Below are 23,719 nucleotides of genomic sequence, written 5' to 3' on the forward strand. Positions count from 1 at the left end.
ACACACACACACACACACACACACACACACACACACACACACACACACACACACTGAGTGTTTGGCAGGTGGAGGCCAAACTGGGCTCAGTGTGTTACTTGACTCACTCTGGTTAAAATGTCTGGTCTGTGACTCCGCCCTCTCTGGACAACATACCACAATTCTTCGGATAAAGTAACTAGTGTGCTTGGACTAATCGGTAAGTGGTCTGTTTGTATGACTTGTATAACTTTAGTGTTGATAAACTGTCCGGTCAGATATTGGATATTGAGATATTGGATATTGAGTGTATTATTGGTGGTCTCTATAACTGTATGTAAGTTGCGCGAATTTTCTCCGCTATTTCTGGTGTACCAGCTTGTTGTATTTAGTTGAAGCATTTGGTTTTAGGTGCAGATTAAAAACAAACTCGAAGGTGAAAAACCTTCTGTCTGTCCACTGTTAAGCTGTAACAGCCTTCCAAACAGTTTTTTTAGCCCTGTTTTAGTAGCCTTCAAGTAGGTCAGTTTACCTCCATTCATGCACATGACCACATGACCACAAGTTTCGATTTTTTAATGACTTTTAATATTTGCAAAAATAAAACGTGCAGAACTAATGAAAGTGTCCTTAATCTACTTTTTTGCCTTATGTTGTCAGTAAACTCACTTATTTTTATGCTTTATTTAAATTAACATTAAGTTAATGAAGTTTTAGTGGTTTAACTTTTAGGTCTAAAATTGTATTATCTATTGACCTGCAACAGGGATTGCGTCAGTGCCAATTATCTGATTGAGATGATCAGAGGGAATGGATTAATGGTGTCCAGAGTACTAGGTGGCTGAATAAAGTACAATTATGTATGACCATGTATCGCTATGACCAAATGGTCAAGTTATCAGTTAAAATTGTTTAATTATTAAAATAACATCATGGAAGATGGATAGCAGATATGATTTCTTCTTCACCTTACCTTGGCCTGGGCTCGCTCACACAATCTGACTACAAATTGTGCAATAAATTCTCAATCAAAACTTAAAATAAACAGCCAAACTCATGAAGACTGGATTCAGATGATTGATTTATTAGCAGTCAAGCAAGACAGCAAACAAACCAGCTGATACCAGGGGTAAAGTTGTCGTAATCACTCAAGTTGCTCCAAAGTCCCATTGCTCTTCACTTCCCTTATATACATTTCAAGTATTTTCCTCTTTTCACCCTTTGTCATTATTTTTTCATTTCCCCTCATCTAGCCATTGGTCAGTGCAGGTAAGGCTTGTTGAGCACATTTTTCACTTACAAGTTTTCTATTATTGCCTTTGCAAGCTTCTGGTTATTTCCAACCCAGGAATGTTTCTTCTCCTCTCTTTTGTATTAGATCATACTGTAGTTTGCCCACTCCAGAACCTTTACCTTTTTCTTCTGAAGTCATTGGAAGGTCAACCTTGCCTTGTGCTTTGGATCATTGTCATGTTGCTACATCTGAGAGTATCCCATGTGCAGCTTTCATGCGGTAGAATGCAAATTGTCTGACTGTATTTTCTGATAACATGCTGCATTCATCTTGCCATCAAGTTTTTAAAACTTTCCTGTACCACTGAAACTCACACAGCCCCAAAATATAAGCTATCCACCACCATGCTTTACAGTGGGGATGGTGTACTTTTCACCGTAGGCCTTGTTGCCTCCTCTCCAAACACATCATTTATTGGTGTGACTATACAGTTCAATTTTGGTCTCATCACTCTAAATGGCTCTGCTCCAGAAGCTGTGAGACTTGTCAAGGTTCTGTCTGGTGTACTGAAGAGGGGTCTTTTTGTGGCATGGGAGCAGTAACGGCTTTCTCCTGGCAGCTTGGCCATGGAGGTCATTTGTGTTCAAGTTTCTCCTTATTGTGCTCCTTGGAACAAAACAACTTTTTTCCAGTGCAGCCTGTATTTCTTAACTCTTAAGTTGTTTATTGGTTTTTCTTTGCATCACGAATAATTCTTTTGGCAGTCTGAGTTTGAACAGTACTGACTGGCATTTTCAAGTGTTGAGAGCTATATTTAATTCTTTTTCGAACTTTATAAAGCTAGAAAAAGAATTAAATATAGCTCTCAACACTTGAAAATGCCAGTCAGCCCCCCCCTTCCATTTACATTTACAGCATTTAGCAGACACCCTTATCCAGAGTGACTTACATTTTATTCCAGATTTATACAACTGAGAAATTGAGGGTTAAGGGCCTTGCTCAGGGGCCCAGCAGTGGCGGCTTGATGGACCTGGGATTTGAACTCATGACCCTCCGATCACTAATCCTTAACCACTAGGCTACCACATCCCCTTCCCCCTCTTTCCTTTCCTTGTCTTCCCCATGGTGCAGTATCCAGCCAAGTCAGTGCACCACCTCATAACCTGAGTGATCACTGATTATTTATGCACAGACACTCATTTCAATTACAATGACTCACAGGTGTGGAACATTTTCCTTTATGTGATAATTAATGACTTCAAGTGACAATGTGTAACAATTTCTTTCAGGGTATGAAAACTTTTGAGCACAACTGTATATAAAGGTTTGTTTCTACTTCTTTAGTTTATATAAATTTTTGTTATTTAAAATTTCCCCTAGTGGTACATTTTGCTTGTTTGGTTATAACAAGTTACACTTGAATTACAGCTATACTTGAAGGTACATTTGGATGTTATACAATAGGTTAAGTTTTCATCATTTTTCAGTTTTCAGATTTAGTTTTCATTATTCACATAGCACATGTTAACTGCCCAGTTTTGCAGCCAGGGATTCATGTATCTGTAAGGACTCATGCAGTGTAGATTAATTTCCTGAATGTAATCTAATTATTCAACGCTATTGAATTTCGTAACTTTTTTTTTTAATTCTCAGTGCACATTTTATTTAAATGGTCATTATTTATATAAATTATAATTTCATATTAAATATATTCAGTCCAAGGGAGTAGTGAAACCAGCCAATAACTATAAGAACTCTGAAATAATGAAGATAATAATTTTCAAAATGATGGGTTATGATTTCCACCACTGTAACCCACTGGTTATGTTTTTCTACTATGCTTTCCTAAACCCCATTTTGAGATCCAAGGATTTATAATGTGATACAAAAATAGAAAGAAAGCAAATACAGAAAAATGCATATACTTGCTTACACTTTTACTTTGTGCTATTTGGAAAATGCACCCGATCTCTTACACCCAACTCAAGGGTTTCCCCAATATAATCATCCAATATAAGAGTATTATTACTCTTTTATGGCACTATAACACTGTCATGTGTTCAGTACAGATACAAATTACCGCTGAGATGGTTTTCTCTTTTTGTTTTTAGAAGAATGATTCAAAGGATTTGCAGCAATCATTTTCACCTTCTGACTGGATTGCACACACCAAATAAATACATAAATAAATAAATAAATAAATAAATAAATAAAGTTAAAATAATGACTAATATATAACCATATAAGATATAAAGCAGAATAATGGCACCATTTCACAGCTTCAGATTCCAGGGTTCAATCCTAAACCCTAGTTATTGTCTGTGTTTTATATTCTCGTGTCTGTGTGGTTTTCCAACAGTTGCATAGGTACATCTCAAAACAGGCTGGTATATGAATTAACTACTCTATATGTTTTGGCTATATAGGTATATTCTTGGGTGAATATATAAATATATATATACATATATATATATATATATATAAATATATATATACATATATATATATGCTAACCTTATAAAATCAATCTTTTGCAGAACTCTTATAGGTTTGGAACTACTTGGCAAATAGAGAAGTCATCAAAGTGCTTGGAAACTAAATTTCTCACTGCATGTTTTGGCTCTAGACGCTTCTGAAAACTGGTTTGTCATGGTGCGACCCCCGTTGTCTGCTTGGCTGGCTTTTGGACTTGCCAGAAAGGCAGCCGTCCCACATTCCCAGTACTGCCCAGTTTCCAGCTATAGCACCACTTCATCAGATCAGAAAACTCCATCTTTCAGCTATGTGATTGTGGGGGCAGGTTCAGCGGGATGTGTGCTGGCCAACCGCTTATCAGAGAACCCATCTGAGTCTGTCCTCCTCTTGGAGGCAGGGCCCAAAGACTTGCTGTTTGGGTGTACCCGTCTGTCATGGAAGATTCACATGCCTGCAGCACTGACCTACAACCTTTGTGATGACAAATACAATTGGTTCTATCACACACTGCCACAGGCTGGAATGGATGGCCGGGTCTTGTACTGGCCTCGCGGCCGTGTCTGGGGAGGCTCGTCCTCGCTCAATGCCATGGTCTATATCCGTGGGCATGCCGAGGACTACAACCGCTGGCACAAAGAAGGTGCTGAGGGCTGGGACTATGAGCATTGCCTCCCATACTTCAGGAAATCCCAGACACATGAATTGGGAGCGGATCGATACCGGGGTGGTAGTGGACCCCTACATGTTTCCAGAGGCAAAACCAATCACGCGCTTCACCATGCTTTTATTGAGGCTGCTCAACAAGCTGGTTACCCCTTCACCAAGGACATGAATGGATACCAGCAGGAAGGTGTTGGCTGGATGGATATGACCATTCACAAAGGTTGTGTTTTTACTTTTGAGAATCCAAATGATACTGAATGTGCTATTTTTTATGTATATATATTTATTCATCTTTTAGTTTAGTGTATACATACTCTTAGGTTTTTAAATATCTAAAGTTTCTGCTATAGTTTTGTTTGGTTTGCTATGTATAGTAAGTCTAAAAGTAGAATAATAGATTTTAGAGTATTTTAGATGGAATTTAGTGTATGCTCCAATCAGCCATAATATTTAAAACACCTGCCTAATATTGTGTAGGTCCTGCTTTTTTCAACAAAATAGTATGGCCCATAAAAACATGGAGTCCACAAGACAGTACCTGAGGCTATGCTGAGGAATCTGGCACCAAGACATTGGCAGTAAATTTTTTAAGTCCAGTAATTTGCAAGGTGGCGCATCCATGGATAGGACTTGTTTGTTCAGCAAAAAGCAAGATATAAAAGAAAACCTGATTTATCAGACCAGACCACTAAGTTCCATTGCTCCATGATCCTGTTCTGACGCTCACATGCCCACTGTAGTCACATTCAGAGGTGATCAGGGGTCAGCATGTTTTTGATAAGCTCTCACACAGTCATCTAGCCATGACATTTTGGCTCTTGTCAAAGTCAGATCCTTATGCTTTCCGATTTTCCTTGCTCCCAACTCCTCAACCTCAAGAACTGACTGTTCACTTGGTGCCTAATATATCACATCCCTTTACAGGTGCCACTGTAACAAGGTAATCAATGTTTTTTCTTTCACCTATCAGTGTTTTTAATATTATGGCTGATTGGTGTACTCATACTGTATGTAATTATATATTTACAGATATGTACTTACAGTGGGTGCCTGACATTTATTTCCACTATCCATGCTGGCACTATTAAATCCCCAAACCATTGACCTCTACAAGGGTGTCAAAGCTTTCAATGTTGTCCCCTGAGCATCTTTCCATGTTCAGACATAGAAAGAATAAAAAAATTGTGTCAATGCAGATAAATAAAGCATTTTAAGCATTTTAAATGTACCACACTGTTAACTCTTTTAACACTTATTTTGAATTATCTTGAAAAACCTCTCCCCCTGCCCTCAGCTTCTCTTCTCTTCCTTCATAACTCTCATCTCCCTTGCATTAGGCAAGAGATGGAGCACAGCAAGTGCATATTTGCGGCCTGCTCTCTCTAGAAACAACCTGAAGGCAGAAGTCAGATGCTTGACCACACGGATCCTTTTTGATGGGACGCGAGCAGTAGGGGTGGAGTACCAACAGAATGGTCAGTCGAAGAAGGTATGCCAGAGGTCCGGCCATATTGGATCAGCAACAATATAATAGCAAGAGCTTGTTTATCACTAGTCCTGTAGTCTATCCATAGTGTCTATCCACAGTTTGTCTATGTACTTTTTGTTACTGCAAAACATTTTAAGAAAGTCCAGCATGGTAATATAAAGAAAAGTACAATGCTGTTTAAGGGAAAAAATCAATGATGACTTGGTTATTTTTCTAAAACAGCATGTCTCAAACTGTTTCATTAATTTTATACCACAGACATTCCCTACTTTTACAAATGTCATGTACAGTGGATATAAAAATTCTGCACACTCCTGTTAATTTTTTTAGATCTTTAAAGTGATCTATCAATCAACAAAATTCAAGTTCAAAAAAATTGTGAGGAAAAATGTGAGGAAAAACATTGCAATGAACTGGTTGTATAAGTGTGTAATCATACACCTGATGGTGAAGTAATTCTGATTAACGAGAAATAAAGATCGGATGTTTCTGTAGGATTTTGTTAACATCATCTTGCTTTCATCTGACTGCTAAAGCCATGGTCCTCAAAGACCTTACAAAGCATAAATGAGAACTCATTTTTTAAAAAAAGTATAGATCAAGAGAGCGGGACAAATAAGTTGCCAAAATGTTAGGTGTGCCATAACATAAAACACTATAAAGAACATCATCAGCAAGTGGAGAAAATGGGGAACCACAATGGCCTTAACCATCAAAATTTCTAAAAGAAGATAAAAGCTTATTAGATAGGAGAGTTTTGGCAACATTAATGGAGCAGGCCAGTAGTGTTCGCTCCCTGCATGTGATGTATGTTCCATATACTTTTTAGCAAAAATCTTTGTGAATAAATCTAGAAAATAAAGTGTGGCACAATAATAAGACAGCTCATCACCCAAAGAACAGATACCCATGGTAAAGCATGGTGGTGGCAGTATCATGCTATGGGGCTGCTTCTCCATAAAAATTTCACCCTCAAGGCATTAGTCGCTTTCATTTTACAACCCAACCATGACCTTAATATGACCAAAAATGCAACATTGTGGAAAATCTAATGAAACAGGTTTACCTTGGCTACATACCCTTTCTTAATAGAACAGTATAGTCAATAGTCAATCTGACCAATCAGAATCAAGAATGCAAGAGTTTCTGAGACTTAAGTGACTTTTGATGGGGCTTTAAGGTTTCTTTTCAGGAGTCATCAAGCTATGCTGTTTTATTTTTCCTGCCAGATGGCATATTTTACTTTGTAATTTTGCCTGGAGAGGCATATAGACACACTCTATTTCTTTTAAATTCTCATTTGGATGCTATTACTGCTTAGTATTCAGAATAATTCGCTGTGAAGCCCTAAGGTGTTGTAGTGTCCTATTTTTCTATGTGGCAGCAGATCATCAAAATTCTACCTAAGCACTATCTTGCTTTGCAATATTGGTTAATCAGTCTGAGAAAACTGCTCACACTTCTGAGAAACCAGAGATCACCTGATGTGCTCATTTCCTCAGAACAGTTTCTTTCACCTTCCCACATACTCTTTTAGATTATTTGAATAACAACAAACTGCTTATTTATTTCAAATAAATATATGCATTGCTGTTTTACAAAAGAAAATAAAAAAATTATTGCTTCAGGTATTTGCTGACAAGGAGGTCATTGTCAGTGGTGGAGCCATTAACTCCCCACAGCTGCTGATGTTGTCTGGGGTGGGAAATGCTGATGATTTGCGCAAACTGGAAATCCCTATCGTGCAACACCTCCCAGGTGACCTAATAATCATTCTTCTTAACTATACATTTATTTAACATCCAAACATTTATTTTAAAAAAGGGGGGCAGGGTAGCATAAATAATCTTTGTCTTGTCTGTAAGGTATGGCTTCTTTTTTTAATAACTTTTTTTTTATATTTAATGGTCTGTACTTTGACCAGTCATGATAAGCTTTCCTTTACTGATGTTTGTGTTGCAAACATCACTGGTATTCAGTTTAAGGTTGAGACCCTATTATTTATTCTTAATGTGTTTGGTGTTTCCTCAAAGACATACAATATAGTTCTAATAATTAAGGAATGATGTCTATAAATGCTGAAATTGTCAGAGTTTAAATGGGCCCTATAAAAAGAGCTCAGCACAATAAACCTCTGGTTATGGTTTTATTTGACAGCAGCTTCTTGTTGCCAAGTCTTTTGTTCGATGAAATGGAACATGTCTTCTAACTGTGTATGCAGGTGTGGGAAGTAATCTCCAGGATCATTTAGAGCTGTATGTTCAACAGAAGTGCACTAAGCCAATCACTCTATACAAAGCTCAGAAACCGTTCCAAATGGTTCAGATCGGCCTGGAGTGGCTTCTGCGCTTCACAGGTAGGTGACCAGAAATACTATATCCAGTAATCTCACACAGGAAATAAAAACAAGTACAGGACAATTCAAACACAGAGAGCCTTGGAAAACAGTGTAATATTTTGTTCAAATCTTATATTTCAAGTCACTGCATGGCCTGACTGTACTATACTACACTGCCTGGCCAAAAATTTCACCACCTGGATAATAATAACCTTAATAATAAACTTCCACTGGGTAATTACTGCAGTGATTAATATTTTTCTATTAGCACCAAGTTATTTATCTCTAACTGATGCAGTCAGAAGCTTCTCATTTTTTACCATGTTGATAGACATATCCTGTGGTCTTGGAAAAGTTTTTACTCTGTTTCAAATTATTGGCTTGCATGAATCAAAGAAAACAACTAAAGAGATTGCTGAAACTACTAAACGTGTAACAATAGAACTCAAGGCTAATCAAAGCAAAATGAGGTAACAAAATATTAGTGGGTGTGACCATTTTTTGTTGGATAGGCAGTGTATATTCATCTCATCAGTTATTGTATTGAATGCAAATGCTGCATTTTTTTTATATATATATTTGTCTATTTATTTTTTTTCTGTTCCATTTTATATTTATTTTCTATTTTGAGTCCTTTTATAACATAGACGGTAGTAAAAAAGCATTTCACTGCATGTGGTACTGTGTTTGATTTAGTCTGTACTAATCAAATTTGAAAATGCAAGCACAAAAGTCAGAAAACAATACCCACATACATGATGGTTAATGTAAATTGACTTAAACTTGTAGAAATAAAAAGGTCAATTGAGTCCTTGAGACTGTAAGTTGTTCAAGTGGCAGGTTTTTACTTTCAGAACAAAGACCATTTATTAACACGAGTGCTTGAGATTTAGCTAGAATTGTTAGAAAATATTGGCAGGCAAAAACAAAAAAGTACTGAATGAGCAGAACAGGAAAAAAAAAAACAAGCCCATTTTTATCTCTATTTAAGAAAACATTGACGCCAAACATCTACAGTATCTCACAGAAGTGAGTACATCCCTCACATTTTTGTAAATATTTTATTATATCTTTTCATGTGACAACACTGAAGAAATGACACTTTGCTACAATGTAAAGTAGTGAATGTACAGTTTGTCCAACAGTGTACATTTGCTGTCCCCTCAAAATAACTCAACATACAGCCATTAATGTGTAAACTGCTGGCCACAAAAGTGAGTACACCCCTAATTGGGCCCATTTTCTCTCCCCAGTGTCATGTGACTCGTTAGCGTTACAAGGTCGCTATGGGGAACAAAAAAACTCTCTGAGGATCTGAAAAAAAATTGTTGCTCTACGTAAAGATGGTGTAGGCTATAAGAAGATTGCCAAGACCCTGAAACTGAGCTGCCAGGGGTTTAACAGGACAGGTTCCACTCATATCAGGCCTTGTCATGGCCAACCAGAAGTTGAGTGCACATGGTCAGTGTCCTATCCAGAGGTTGTGTTTGGGAAATAGGGATGTGGTAGCCTAATGGTTAAGAACTACTGACCAGATGGTCATGAGTTTGAATGCCAGGTCCAATCTGCAACTGCTGGGCCCCTGAGCAAGGTCCTTAACCCTCTTTGCTCAGTTGTATAAATTGAAATCTAGTGTAAGTCACTGGATAAGGGTGTCTGCTAAATGGCAGAAATGTAAATGAAATAGACATACAGTATGAATGCTGCCAGCATTGCTGCAGAGGTTGAAGAGGTGGGGGGTCAGCCTCTCAGGGCTCAGACCATACGCCACACACTGCATCAAATTGGTCTGAAAGCCTGCAAAGAGTTTGCTGAAGACAAGCAGACTAAGGATATGGATTACTGGAACCATCTCCAAGATAAACTTATTTGGTTCAGATGGTGTCAAGCGTGTGTGGTGGCAAACAGGTGAGGAGCACAAAGACAAATGTGTCTTGCCTACAATGAAGCATGGTGGTGGGAGTGCCATGGTCTGGGGCTGCATGAGTGCTGCCGGCACTGGGGAGCTACAGTTCATTGAGGGAAACATGAATGCCAACATGTACTGTGACATACTGAAGCAGAGCATGATCCCCTCCCTTCAAAGACTGGGCCGCAGGGCAGAATTTCAACATGATAACGATCCCAAACACATCTCCGACGACCACTGCCTTGCTAAAGAAGCTGAGGGTAAAGGTGACTGGTCAAGCATGTCTCTAAACCCTATTGAGCATCTGTGGGGAAGAGGACTCCAGTGGCAAACTGTGACACTCTGGTGAACTCCATGCCCAAGAGGGTTAAGGCAGTGCTGGAACATAATGGTAGCCACACAAAATATTGACAGCTTGCGTCCAATTTGGACATTTTCACTTAGGGGTGTACTCACTTTTGTGGCCAGTGGTTTAAAAATTAATGGCTGTGTGTTGAGTTATTTTGAGGGGACAGCAAATGTACACTGTTATATGTACAAGCTGTACACTCACTACTTTACATTGTAGCAAAGTGTCATTTCTTCAGTGTTGTCACATGAAAAGATCTAATAAAATATTTACAAAAATGTGAGGGGTGTACTCAGATTTGTGAGATACTGTATGTCCCTTGACTTGGGTGTTTTGTTAAAGTGAAAAAAAGCATGATGAAAGCGGTCTTTGTTACCTGGAATATGACTTTATAACTATAAACCAACTAGTCTGTTATTTATGTTGCTTTATTTCAGCTGTAAAGTGAAATGCTTGCTATTTGCCTCTGATCCATCTCACAGGTTATGGTGCTACAGCTCATCTGGAGAGTGGTGGTTTTATTCGCAGTCATGCTGGTGTCACTCATCCTGACATCCAGTTTCACTTTCTGCCATCTCAGGTTATTGACCATGGCCGCGTCATGCCTAAGCTCGAGGGTTACCAGGTGAGCTTAAAGGATTTTTGGCTTAACTACAGTTTGCTGAAGATATTCAATTAAAATTTATTTATATAGTGCTTTTTACAATTGACAATGTCTCAAAGCAGCTTTACAGAACATAAACATAAAACAAAAGGTTAATATAAAGAATAATATAAAGATTAATATAATACACTAATTCAAGATTAATATTAGATATATTTAAATGTGTTTGTATTTATCCCCAATGAGCAAGTCCGAGGTGACTCAGGCGGCTGTGGCAAGGAAAAACTCCCTTGAATGGTAAAGGAAGAATCCTTGAGAGGAACCAGACTCAAAAGGGAGCACATCCTCATTTGGGTGAAACTGGAGGGTGTGATTATAAATATACAGTCTGACAAATGTTGTATTGATGAGGAGATTGTTGTCCTCAAAGACCACATGGAGTTGGAATCTCCTCTTTAGTATAGCAGAGTCCAGCTTGAGCTGGTAAATCTGTAGATGCCTCAGGATCCTCACAGAGTCTGCCTCGTCTCAGTGGAGGTCCAAAATCTTCATGGCATGGAAGACATTCGGAGCTGGTACAATTTCTGGATGCCCCGGGATGGGTAGAAAGAGAGAAGCAGTGGAGAGGAATTAATGTAGCTGCTGGTCATAATATTAGCAACCATTAGATGATGATGTGCATTTGGTCAGATGTATTAGAGCACAAGGTTATGGGAAGTATTGTGTGTACGCCATTTTCATCTACGTTTAAACTTGGAAAGTGTGTCTGAGCCCCGAACACTACCAGGAAGACCATTCCAGAGTTTGGGAGCTAAATAAGAAAATGACCTACCGCCTTTAGTAGATTTTGATATTCTGGAAACTACCAGAAGTCCTAAGTTTTATCTCAGAGCGAGCAAAGGATTGTAACGTGTTAAAAGACTAGTTAGATACATGGCAGCTAAACCATTAAGAGCTTTGTACGTAAGTAGCAGCAGTTTGTAATCAATTATAAACTTAACAGGTAGCCAGTGTAAAGATAAAAGAATTGGGGTTATGATCATATTTTCTTGTCCTGGTAAGAACTCTGGCAGCTGCATTTTGGACTAACTGTAGCCTATTTATTAAAGATGCAGGACAACCACCTAATAATGCATTACAATAGTCCAGGCTAGAGGTCATGAATGCATGAACTAGCTTCTCCGCATCAGTTAAAGATAGGATGTTTCTTAGCATGGCAATATTTCTAAGGTGGAAGAAGGCTGTTTTTGTAATATGGGCTATATGATTTTCAAAAGACAAATTGCTGTCTAGTATAACAAAAGGTCTTTCACTGTTGAGCTAATAGTAACAGTAAATCCATCTAAATGGAAGTTGAAGTGTGAGAGCTTCTGGGTACTGGTTTTTGGACCGATAAGTAGTATTTCTGTCTTATCAGAGTTTAGCAACAGAAAATTACAGGTCATCCAATCTTTTATCTCTTTAACGCACTCAGTTAATTTAGACAATTTAGCTATTACATCGGGTTTTACACCTAAGGGAAGCATGTATATCGAGAAAAGCAGAGGTCCTAGAACTGACCCTTGAGGGACCCCATAATTAACTGGCAATAAACTGGAGGATTCAGCATTTAATTCTACAAAATGGTATCGATCCGACAGATATGTCCTGAGAATTACTCAGCCAGATAACTACATTAATCTGTACTACGTTTCTTGCCACGCACACCTGTTTGCCTGTTTGATTGTTTTGTCAGTGCTGTGTTCTAGATGTTTGTATTGTCTACATGAAGTTTGTGTACACAACATGATTTGAAGCGCTTGAAAACAGGTGCATCTGCACCATTTGGGTTAAGAATAGTGATAGAATGTATAATATTAAGGTCACAAGGGATTAAAGGGCTATGTTTTAAATAAATTAAGTTAAAAATTAAGTCTTGTTAGAGACATTGCATAAATCTCAGGTTGATTTTTTGAAAAATAGATATATTATTTATTCATTTTTTATTTTTATTATTGTTCCAAATTAATGAAAATATTTAACAGAAATCCAAGATTGGGTTTAAGAAAAACACAGATGGCAAAATCATAATTTATGTAAATCTACAATAAAGCATTTCATACAGAAAATCATCATCTAGACTTCGATTAGACTAAGCTGGAAGATATTGGCATTTTGGCTCCCTGACTTAAAATAAAACACAAGTTTTAGCAGCCTTAGCAGTGAGATTGTTTTATGCAGGTACACGTTGGACCAATGAGGAGTACGAGTGTTGGCTGGTTAAAACTCAAGAGTAGAAATCCACTTGATCACCCTTGGATTGAACCGAAATACCTCTCAACTGGTAAGATTTAATTACAAATAGTTTCTTCTACCAGTCTTAATGTTGTCATAACCATTTAGATGCACATGATTAACTGCTCTGGACACTTTTCCTTCTTTATTATTTGTGTGTACACTGAACTGAAAGAAATCAGAACTGTTCATGTCTTTCAGGCAGTTTTTTGCTGCCTAACAGTAGAAAGTTTAAATCTCAGAGCTGGCAAAGAACCACTTGTGCAAATTTAAGTAAGACCTTTAAATATATGGAATATATTCTACCTCTAATGCTTTTGATAACAAAATTAAGTAAATATACAAAAAAATGATTGATAAGCCTTTAGTCTATAAAAAAAATTATATACAAAACAATATCTGCTAAAATCTAGTAGAATCTGCTGAAAAAGGATTGTGATAAAAACTGTGATAATATGGGTGTGTTGGAGTTTTGTTTGTAAAGCTGCCATGATACTGTAATACTTCACCCAGAAATTATGCTGTTGTCAATTTGTAATGACATTAAAGAATGTTGCCAACAAGAATGTTAAACCAAATGTTCATGTATAAGGGAATTCCATTATTGCTGGTTCCTTCTTTTGTTTTCTAAAGTGCATCAGTGTGACACTCTTACAGGTCATTGCAGTAGAGGACTCTCTTAATGCTGGATGTATACAGTATACATTGATAACTGATGCCTCCAGCTCCTTTACCAGTTCCTTTATTGTTAAAGTTGTTTAATAAATGTGAGTGCCTCCATCCTGATCAATGTAGTATCTGGGCCCTTTAACAATTTTTACATTTATATAAAAGGTGAGGTCTTGGCTGAAATGCAAAAAGGCCCTTAAGTTCTATGATCTGTGATGTACAAACAATTATTGACAATTATCAGAAGAATTGTGAGAATGAATATCTTTGGCTGAGGTGTATGCAAACTTTGGCTTCATAATAATAATAATAGCAATGCCTGCAAATAACTTTGTAAACTATATTGCAGTATCGATCACTACATCGCAATTAAATATTTCGGTTTCAGGTTGTAACACTATAAAATCTAGAAAAGGTCAAGGGAAGTGACTTCTTATTCAATGCACTTTGTGTCAATGTTTGTAATAAGGCTAAACATGTAATGAGCAAGAAATGTAAACTCAAAACTTGAATTGGGCAAACATAACAAGAACATGAAATTTGTCAATTTTGTAGGACATTTCTTCTCCAGATACTTTATTCATGTTCATTTTTCTTTTTCTTTTGTCCCAGACATTGATATTTGGGAGTTTCGGGAGTGTGTAAAGCTGTCACGTGAAATCTTCGCCCAGCCAGCTTTTGAGCCGTTCAGGGGTGTTGAGCTGCAGCCTGGCATCTCTGTCCGGTCTGATGCGGAGATTGACGCCTTTGTGCGGCAGAAAGCAGACAGCGCCTATCATCCGTCTTGCACCTGTAAGATGGGCCAAGCCTCGGACCCGATGGCTGTTGTGGACCCTGAGACGCGTGTGCATGGCCTGCAGGGACTCAGGGTGGTGGATGCCTCAATCATGCCCAGTATAGTCAGTGGCAACCTGAACGCCCCAACTATCATGATTGCTGAGAAAGCCGCTGATGCGATCAAGGGGCTTCCCTCACTCCAAGATCAGGGTGTCCCTGTTTATAAGCCAGCCAGCCTGGAAACGCAGAGATGAGTGATCCTGCTGAAATAAAAAGGAGGATGTGGGGGAATGTATGTGAGTACAGGCTAGGGGACATAATGCTGTAATGGGATGAGGAATCTAAAATACAGTTAACCTGCTAGTATTCTAAAAAAGATATGTCTGGGGACACATGCTGTGACATAGAAACAAGTTAATATAAAAATAAATTCTGTATTGCTTTGATAAACTGCTGCAGGCTAAGAGTTTAATTCTGTTTTTAATAAATATTAGCTTTTTCCAAAAAAAAAATCTTTAATATATGCACAATCACTACAGTCTAACAGTGCACTTCACTACAGAATAGTAGTTAACTGGTATGATGGTTCATAATTGTTCACTATGCAGCTTTGGTGGACATTCATACCTGGTTTGTTTGCAGAGTTCAAATTTCTGATTTATGTTTGATTTGGTTTCATACTTCTCATAAGTTAATGAATCAAAAAGCAGAGAAAACATTGGCTGAAGTCCATGTCGGGCTGAAAACATATGCATTAAACTGCTGTATTTCTTTCAATAGTCAAATAATTTGCTGACTCCAGTGTTTGATTCAAATGGACTAAACACTACATATGTGAAAGCATACAGAATGTCTTATTGCACAGTAATGTTAGGAATCACATTGTTGAGATATGTCTATTAATAAGGGGCGGGGGGGGGGGTCTTCTACATGAAGAACTACTCAAGACTGAAAGTCTTACATATCATTTACACAACAGGAATTATGTGAGTCTATATGCAGTTATAGAGCTCTGCATCTGTACCACACAAAGCACATGTAGCATTTATATTCAGTTGAATGAAATGTGGAGGTTGTGAAGGCAATGCAAACTTGGTCACACTTCTCTTTCTTTACAAGTCTAATAGTTTGTGATGTCTTGGTCACTACCATAGCACTGAGTATTTTTAAACAGTTTATTTGATTAGAAAATAATCCAAGCCAAGAACAAGAGAGAAAAGCTGTACAAAAACAGATTGTCCATCGATACAAAACTGGCAATTCTGGGCAATGAGCTACAGGCAGATCTCAGAATACTTCAAATAAATAGTTATTGAACAAATGGTACAATGTCATGTACACAAAATCACTATATGAAAATAAACTGTTTTAATTCAAACCTTTACATTGCCTCTTGCAAATTGTCTTTAACATAATTTGACACAATTTTCCTAATAAAATTGCTTTTCAATGCAAAATGACTTGTGTACACTTGAATACCCTATACCTAATTTTAAGGATTTAAAATGGCATGAATTGAGCAAATGGCAAGGAAATATATTTGAAAATACAAATGAATGCATGTGAACTCTGGTGTTCCATTTGAAATTTAGCATTTGGTGAGTTTATATAATCCTCCTAATATTCAGTAGTCCTGGCTTATCATGTTGCCTTTAAAAACAGTGTTTTCTCATCAAATGCATATTTCTGTATAGCCTGTTGGATGCATACATTTCCAAATTCAAAATAAGAAAGGAGATCACTGAGGACATTGCAGATTGTGATACCAGAAATGTTTCTCAGAGCCCTTGATGGTAAACAAGTGTTTCAAAGTGTGGTTTAGAGCAGTTTGGCTTTGTGCAGGTATCAAGCATTCGTGCTATGCAGGTGATGCAGATGTAGTGTGTGCTATGTAGAAAAATAATACAAACACAATTCATGACTGAATCAGTGAGTGTGCCATGGCAGAGTGACAGATTCAGTATTTCCAGCATCTCATTCATTTTATATATATATATTTTTTAAACATAATTAATCCCTGGAGTTTTAGTCAAATACGAGATGACAAGCCTTGTCAAATGGAGCATATAAACTGACTGTGCAGTACAAAACTGATATGTCCACACCCTGGACCAACAAAGTGATGTAAAATGACATTTCATCACATGGGCTTTATAAAAGATTGTCTTTGTGTACAGTAGCATGAAAAGTGCAAAAAGCAGTTTTTAGTTTCAAATATCTCTAGGCAAGAGTGAAAATATGAAAAAAGCTCTATGGCTCAGACAATAAGTCAGGTTTCATTTGTCAAATGCAAACATCCTTGGTGTTTATACCCTTTAAAAATGGGTTAAAAAAAAACAAAAGTACCTGTTATAGCTTTCTTACATCCTTATGGCTGGCAAAGAGTTTAGAACAAAGAAATGATATAAGCCAAACCTGAATAAAATACTGGAAACTTAATGGTAGTTACATAAGTAACTGTAGTTTAATGAACCCCAGATAACAGTCAAGTGCAGTGAGAATCACCTGGATACATTATTGTTTAGACATGCATAGCAAGTCCTTTTTTTATAATAATAATGTGGCATATGAAAATATTTGCCATAAATTAATAAATACCACCATCATACTGCCACTTGTCCTTGGAAATTTGTCACTTAGTTCTTCTTGTTGGCACACAGTTCAGAATAATGATAAACTATGGCAGTTATCCATGGTTCATAGGACCATATTTGCATACGTACTTAGCATTTCATCCTTGTAACTGCCAGGAGTTGTGAGAATCACTAGGATACAGTGTTACAAGGAAGGACTTGGACTCACCTTAAGACTAATAAGAAAAATAATCACAGATGACCACCACTCTTGCATCCCTGGAGGGATAACATTAACCTTGTCGGACCTGGAGAAAGGTGGAAACAGCACAGAATACCTAGAGATGCACTCCTCAAGTATACTGCCCAAGAGGAGGATACACTCCTATTAGAGTGGCATATCATGAGGTTGGGCATCTGACTCATCTGTAGGTCTTAATGATGTGTCCACCACCTAGTGGGCCGGTCTCTGCTTAGACAAGGCAGCCCCTCATTTCTGTCCTTAATGTCAGATAAACAGATGGTCTGAACATTGGATAGCTGCCATCCAGTATAAATAGAACCATAAAGTGTACCAGGCACATCAAGGATGGCTTTGTAGATTCACCTTCAAGGAAGGCTGCAAAGTTAATCAACAGATTACCTGATAAGACCTTAGGCAGGAATCCTGGATTCAACCCCAATCCCAGTATAATCTGCCCCCAATGCATGCAATGTGAAATAATTAACAGTGCATACAGTCCTCTTATTTTTTTGCTGCAGTGATCATTAACAAAAAGGCAGTGGTTGTTAGCAAAAATGCACACTTTAGTTTGGCATCTTGCATAGTTACATAAAGATGGTCTTAGAGGTGAGGTGGCAGTCATATAAAACTTGAGTTCTTCTTGCTGTGTCTGAAGAATAGTCAGCATACAGGTAACACAAGAGATGCAGTCTATATGGTTAACGTTGATGGAAAAGCTTGCTTAGGGCATACAAGGCCTGTGTTCTAAGAAGGCAAACCTTAAAAAGCACTTGTGTTCTGCAGCAGTTAAATAAACTTCACACATGTCCAGCAATGTGAACCTGTCCTGTAGTTTGAAGAGCATGTTTGGCAACCTTAGCAGATTTATTGAAAACCACAAGTTGGTTCCTAAGTAAATCCCATTGTCTTGAACGGCAGGATACTTTTGGTCCTGCCTCTATCCTGAGAGAAAGATTCTTGGGTCAGCGCGTTAACATTTTTGGAGTATGTGGTTAATGTGCTGTGTCATGACACAATAATATCTGGGTCAGTCGGAGAACTGCAGTTTGCATTCACCCCTTGCAATGCTGGTCTGATGATCTGTTGTGCTTGCACTGCATAATAAACAATGCTTCTGCCTATAAAATGTCCATGCCACCACCAAACCTTGTGGATGCTTTTATAGGGCAGGTATCTGTTTAGGGCCAGACCACCAATATGGATGGGAGGCACTCAGACACCTGCTTTGGGCCTGAGGGCACAACCTGCCTTAGGTTTGTATAAGGCTGATAGAACCCTTGTGGGTGATGTACAGAGCCAGGATGTGGTGACTGCACATTTGGCCATGGTTTTGTAATTCTACTCAGTCCTATGCTTGTGTTAACTATAACTGAAGCCATTCTTGATTAGTCCAATATCTTGGCCTGGATGTCCCAGCCTATCCCTCTCTGAGGGATCCATTTCTGTACACTGTAATGCCAGTGCATGCCACAGGTGATGCAATGTATGTCATCAGTGCACCTGCATACAGCAGAGGTTCTCTACATGTAGTGGTTTGTGCAGGCATACAGACATCAGCAACAGGTTACTGTTGTTATTATTTGACTTATCTGTCCAAATCCCTCCTTAAATTTCAACTAAATCCTTGCACTGTGGCATAGTGGCCAGTGTTGTGCAAAAGGGTGCACAAGATCTTGCAGGGTTGCCTAGCAATATCCTATCCAACTCGGCCACCACCAATTTGAATTAGATTTTTGCATTCCAGCATTGAAGGTCCCAGCTTCTTGGCCTAAGGTTGAACTGTATGGTCCAGTCAAGTGCACTGTGAGGCAGTGAGCACATAGCTGGTACCAGTTTTTGGCTTCCAAACAATTCAGACACTGGCTGCAAAAGTCGAGGCTTGTAGCATGGCTCCTTAGGCTAAAAAATGTGGTAGTACAGCCCAATTGGAGAGAACAAGGGGTCCATTGTAAGAAGGGAAAACAAATTCCTGCCCAACTTTAAAGGACAGAGAACCTTTATGACTCTATATGATGTACAAACGGTAGATCAAATATACAAGGGGAATATGGCCGTATGTCAGTGATATCTATTGCAAATGCAGCACAGCATGTCCAGAATGTGCCCAGGTAATTCTCCTTGCACCTGGCAGTTAGGGGAGGTAAATCAGAATGTGGCTTCAAATAACTGGACACATTCAATAGGTTGGCAATTAGTTGAAACAGTATTGTATCCTGTTATTCATTTAGGAAACGATCACTGGATTGGATGGCATTAATTGGAGTGTTGAGAACTGTTTAAAGTCTCGAGTTGAGTTATTAGATAACTCTCTGTGAAGGATTTGAGCTGTCTAAGTGACATTTACAACTGACAAGGAGGCAGAAACAGTCTGTGGTCACACCACTGTGTGTATCCCGTTGTTTACACTTAACCTTAATAAAGATTAATAGACACTGTTTAGTGTTATGCTAATAAGAACATTCTAGCTTGCTCACACTTAAACTTTCATTTCTTCTTGGTTTAATTCATTTATTCTCATATAATATATAAATAAATTATTTTTGTATTAATTTATTTTCAGTTTTGTGTAAATGATGAACCCTGTTTATTTGGACAGCCTAATCAGACAGCAGCTCAAAAAATGACGTTATATATGGTACACTCATGCAGCTGTTGTGACAGTTGATTTTGACAAAGAAAAAAAAGGGTAATAACCATTTTTACTCCCCATCCCATTGTCTTTGGTCCCTAAGGGAACATGCTGACAATACACTAGAGCCTGACTGGTAGAGGTAGCAGAGGTGCAGTGTGGAGTTAGCAGCTCTTGGGTAGTGCAGATGTGTGTAGGTAGTAACTTCACATGACTGGTCACCTGAGGAGTAGGAGTGTGTGATGAGGACAACAGGAGCTTTCACACACGTTCTTCAAAACCATGCAAAAATAAAACGGAATCTTAAAGGTCTAAAGCATGAAAACATGGCCTATACTACATAAACATGTTTGTGATAATAAATGGCATTTGAATGTCACTCAGTGGTAAAAAATGGCTTTTGTTAAGCAGCATTTGGTAATGCGTAACTCTATTCATGTACTTATTATGCACACAATATGCACAGAAACACACCTTCTAATGTGACTTTATTATTATATGTATACAGCGGGGCTTCTCTAATATTCATAAATGAAGTAAAAGAACTTTGCTGAAAAAATACTTTGTGCAGATTTATGCTGACTTCAGGTTGTGCGCACATCAATTTTTAAAAGGTTTCATATTAGAAGGATAGACTGGATCTTCTGTATATCGTGTGCATTTTACATTCTCACTGGCCAAACCATGGCTAGACTCAAATATTCTTCATAAATACTTTTAGTTTTGGGTGTAATATCACTGTGCTAAAAGATTTGGTTTCTTTATTCTATTATATAATGCAGAAACATGCCTAGACGTGATGCTGTATTCTCAGATTCTCCTTTTATGTATATGCAGTAAATGTGTGTTTTTTCAAGTTTGAGTGACAATGAATGGACAATGAATGGCAGTGTATTGAAGCTAATTACTAGCTTTTCTGTATGTGGGTAAGGCAATGGAGAGGGATATGACCGCAAATAGATTATTTTTGGTTGATATGTAACGAATGTGGAAAAATATTCTTGTAAAAAGCTGTTGAGAAACACACACATGCACACACACACACACAAACAGTTGAGAGCTCACATTTCTTGTGTCTAATTTTTTCTGCAGCAAGCCCATGTCCCAGTTAGGTGACAGTTGTTGAATGGGATAAAATTTTGCTTGGTTAATCGGCCCAGAGAGTTGTGTGTCTCCACTCCCCTAAAAGGCACTATTTCTCCTTTCATCTGTTTTTTTTTTTTTTTCTTTTTTTTTTTTTTTTTTAGCAAATGCTATAAATTTGAGATGCATATAATTTCGTCTGTAAGGTCCTCCTCGTATTTACTGTTTGTCTCTGTCTCCTCATCGCTGTAGTTGTGGAGACTGTGGCCCATGATGCTCTGGGGCGTGCCGGTGCTATCTGATCCCATGCAATTTCCCAGACTTCCATTTAGCAAGTTGCTAGCTGCGCTTTCCATTTCATCAATAGTCATCTCACATGCATCTGCAATCTCATTTTTGGCTGCTGCCACAAAATTTGGGTCCTTTGCATATTTTCCCAGCCCCTCCGATATCAACACCTAGAGCAAACATTAAAAAAAAAATTTCAGTCAGCTACCATTTTAGCACAATATCTCTATGGCTAAGAGGACGCTTCCCTACCTTCTTCCCTAAAATTGACCAGTTTAATTGAAAAAAGAGGGTTGGATAAAAATAAACATTATATTATTCACCAAGAACCAAAAACAAACAAAAAAAAAATAAAAAAACAGAATACCAAGCAATAAAATTGACACTCACTGCCTCCACCAGACTATGAGCGCTGCCTCTCTGCTGCAGATACTGACTGCTGTAGGCAGGTGGAATCTGTAAGAGGGAGGAAGTGGGTGTGACCGATTTGGGTGACCAATCATGGCCCTTCTGGGTGTACCAGGAGCTGCGACGAGCCAATGCTGGAGTGCTGCTGGCACTGGGTGGAGCTCCATGCCAGTCCACCTGGATGAGAGGGGTGTAGGATGGGGGCGTGTCCGGGGGCGTGGACCATGAGTGGATCGAGCATGTAGGAGAGAGTCGTGCTCGGCTGGAGTCTAGGCCAGCTACAGCCATCACCTGGGCAACATGCATTGGATGGATGCCGTTCAGTAATGGTGGTTATTAAGGGGGAAAAAAATTATAAGCGTAAAAAAACCAAGCAGTGGTGTATGTTAACATGTACATTGTACAGTTGTTCTAGGCAACTGCATTCCATGCAGTAAGCAGATAAACAGCATTTCTGGGATGTACACCAAAAATGTTGACCTATTTTACAGGATATGGCTTACGTTGTGTCTAAAATGATACATTATGTTATCAACTAAAATGAACAGCTAGCAAAAGATGCCAAGTAAAAAAACGGCACATGCATAACATGCTAGAGCAGATGACGTATGGTGCAATTCCTCTTATGGTTAAAATGAGTACAGGAATACATTTTAAAATTCTATAGACTTGGATGCATATTACTATTTTTCATAAAAGGTTAGAAAATGACATATTTAAAATAAAAGAATCACAAAGATATTGATTTATTACTTTTTTAGTAACACCCACGATATCACGTCATAGGTTATCAGGATGTTTTGTTCAACTGACATCAAGCAATAATATTTTAGATACAACCTGCAACCTACTTAAACTGGGACATGAGAAAACAGGCCTATGCAAGCTATCAAATGTATATAGCAAAGAATTTTTAAGGAATGAGCTGCCTAATCTGATCCCTCTGAATATCACCCATCACATCTGGAGCCTAAACCAGACAAATCATACAAGTTCTACTCAAATAATGATTCATTCATTATTCATGAATTACATTACAGTTAAATACTATAAGAACAGCACCTCAGCAGTGAACCAGGCAGAACCTGGTTAGTTCATGACTGTGCATTGGTTATACCTTTAAAATCCTATTTTCTAAATTAAATTAAAAAAGAAAATGTGACCTTCATAGTCTACTGTAAGATACAAGCTGTTGTGGCGTATCACTGTAACCTTGTGTGTGTTTGTGTGTGTTTACCTGATGCTGCATCAGTTGCAGAGGTAGAGCAGTGCGCTGATGAAAGGAGGGAGAATGAGGAGACTCATCCTGGCTTCTTTGTCTGCACAGACACTCAAAGTTGAAGGAAGGTCTACGAGGAGCTGCGTGGTCAAACAGGGAAAATCACAATTCACATTTAACCTTCTTAGAAATATTTGCTGAAACACATCATAGAAGTGATTTTCAGAATGCTGAACTCCAATCAATAACACTACTATTAACACATGCAAATCTGTTGCAGCGGCGCAACTCGGACTTCGTCTCAGAATCCGTGAACCCAAATAATTATATCAATGACAATAATCTTGAACCTTAAACTTGTATAGGTTTACTGTTTATTTACTGTTATGTAGATTATATACTGTATATAGTTATATTATAGAGTATATAGGTTTAAATAAATATGATTATATGTGGGGGCACGGTGGCTTAGTGGTTAGCACGTTCGCCTCACACCTCCAGGGTTGGGGGTTCGA

General features: G+C 38.2%; 2 protein-coding genes across 17 annotated transcripts in view; one reads left to right on the top strand and one right to left on the bottom strand.

Annotated features, from left to right (window-relative positions):
* Positions 1-51: 51 nt before the first annotated feature.
* chdh (choline dehydrogenase) lies at positions 52-16,144 on the top strand. Of its 2 annotated transcripts, none has more exons than XM_060880743.1 (8): positions 52-199; positions 3,840-4,571; positions 5,689-5,840; positions 7,469-7,598; positions 8,062-8,196; positions 10,919-11,061; positions 13,261-13,363; positions 14,596-16,144. In XM_060880743.1, the coding sequence occupies exons 2-8, from the start codon at positions 3,863-3,865 to the stop codon at positions 15,012-15,014; spliced, it is 1,791 nt and encodes a 596-aa protein (XP_060736726.1). In that variant the 5' UTR covers positions 52-199; positions 3,840-3,862; the 3' UTR covers positions 15,015-16,144. The 2 variants fall into 2 exon arrangements, with proteins under 2 accessions (XP_060736726.1, XP_060736725.1); XM_060880742.1 differs by having other exon boundaries at positions 54-199; positions 3,751-4,571.
* cacna1db (calcium channel, voltage-dependent, L type, alpha 1D subunit, b) overlaps positions 15,922-23,719 on the bottom strand; it is a 114,484-nt gene continuing 106,686 nt past the window's right edge. For all 15 annotated transcript variants that reach the window (XM_060880728.1, XM_060880735.1, XM_060880741.1 and 12 more), the window contains 3 exons: positions 23,223-23,344; positions 21,968-22,276; positions 15,922-21,747 (listed from right to left, as the gene is read on the bottom strand). In XM_060880728.1, coding sequence (XP_060736711.1) covers positions 21,460-21,747; positions 21,968-22,276; positions 23,223-23,344 — 719 coding nt within the window. In that variant the 3' untranslated portion in view covers positions 15,922-21,459. The remainder of the gene's footprint in view (positions 21,748-21,967; positions 22,277-23,222; positions 23,345-23,719) is intronic.

This window comes from Tachysurus vachellii, chromosome 11 (genome assembly GCF_030014155.1).
Source record: "Tachysurus vachellii isolate PV-2020 chromosome 11, HZAU_Pvac_v1, whole genome shotgun sequence".
In the NCBI taxonomy this organism is placed as follows: domain Eukaryota; kingdom Metazoa; phylum Chordata; class Actinopteri; order Siluriformes; family Bagridae; genus Tachysurus; species Tachysurus vachellii.

Excerpts from the sequence above, each read along its gene's own strand:
- chdh (XM_060880743.1), top strand. The coding sequence starts at position 3,863 with ATGGTGCGACCCCCGTTGTCTGCTTGGCTGGCTTTTGGACTTGCCAGA. Across the intron at positions 4,572-5,688 it reads GGATATGACCATTCACAAAG|GCAAGAGATGGAGCACAGCA; the intron begins GTTGTGTTTTTA and ends CCCTTGCATTAG. Across the intron at positions 13,364-14,595 it reads ACCGAAATACCTCTCAACTG|ACATTGATATTTGGGAGTTT; the intron begins GTAAGATTTAAT and ends CTTTTGTCCCAG.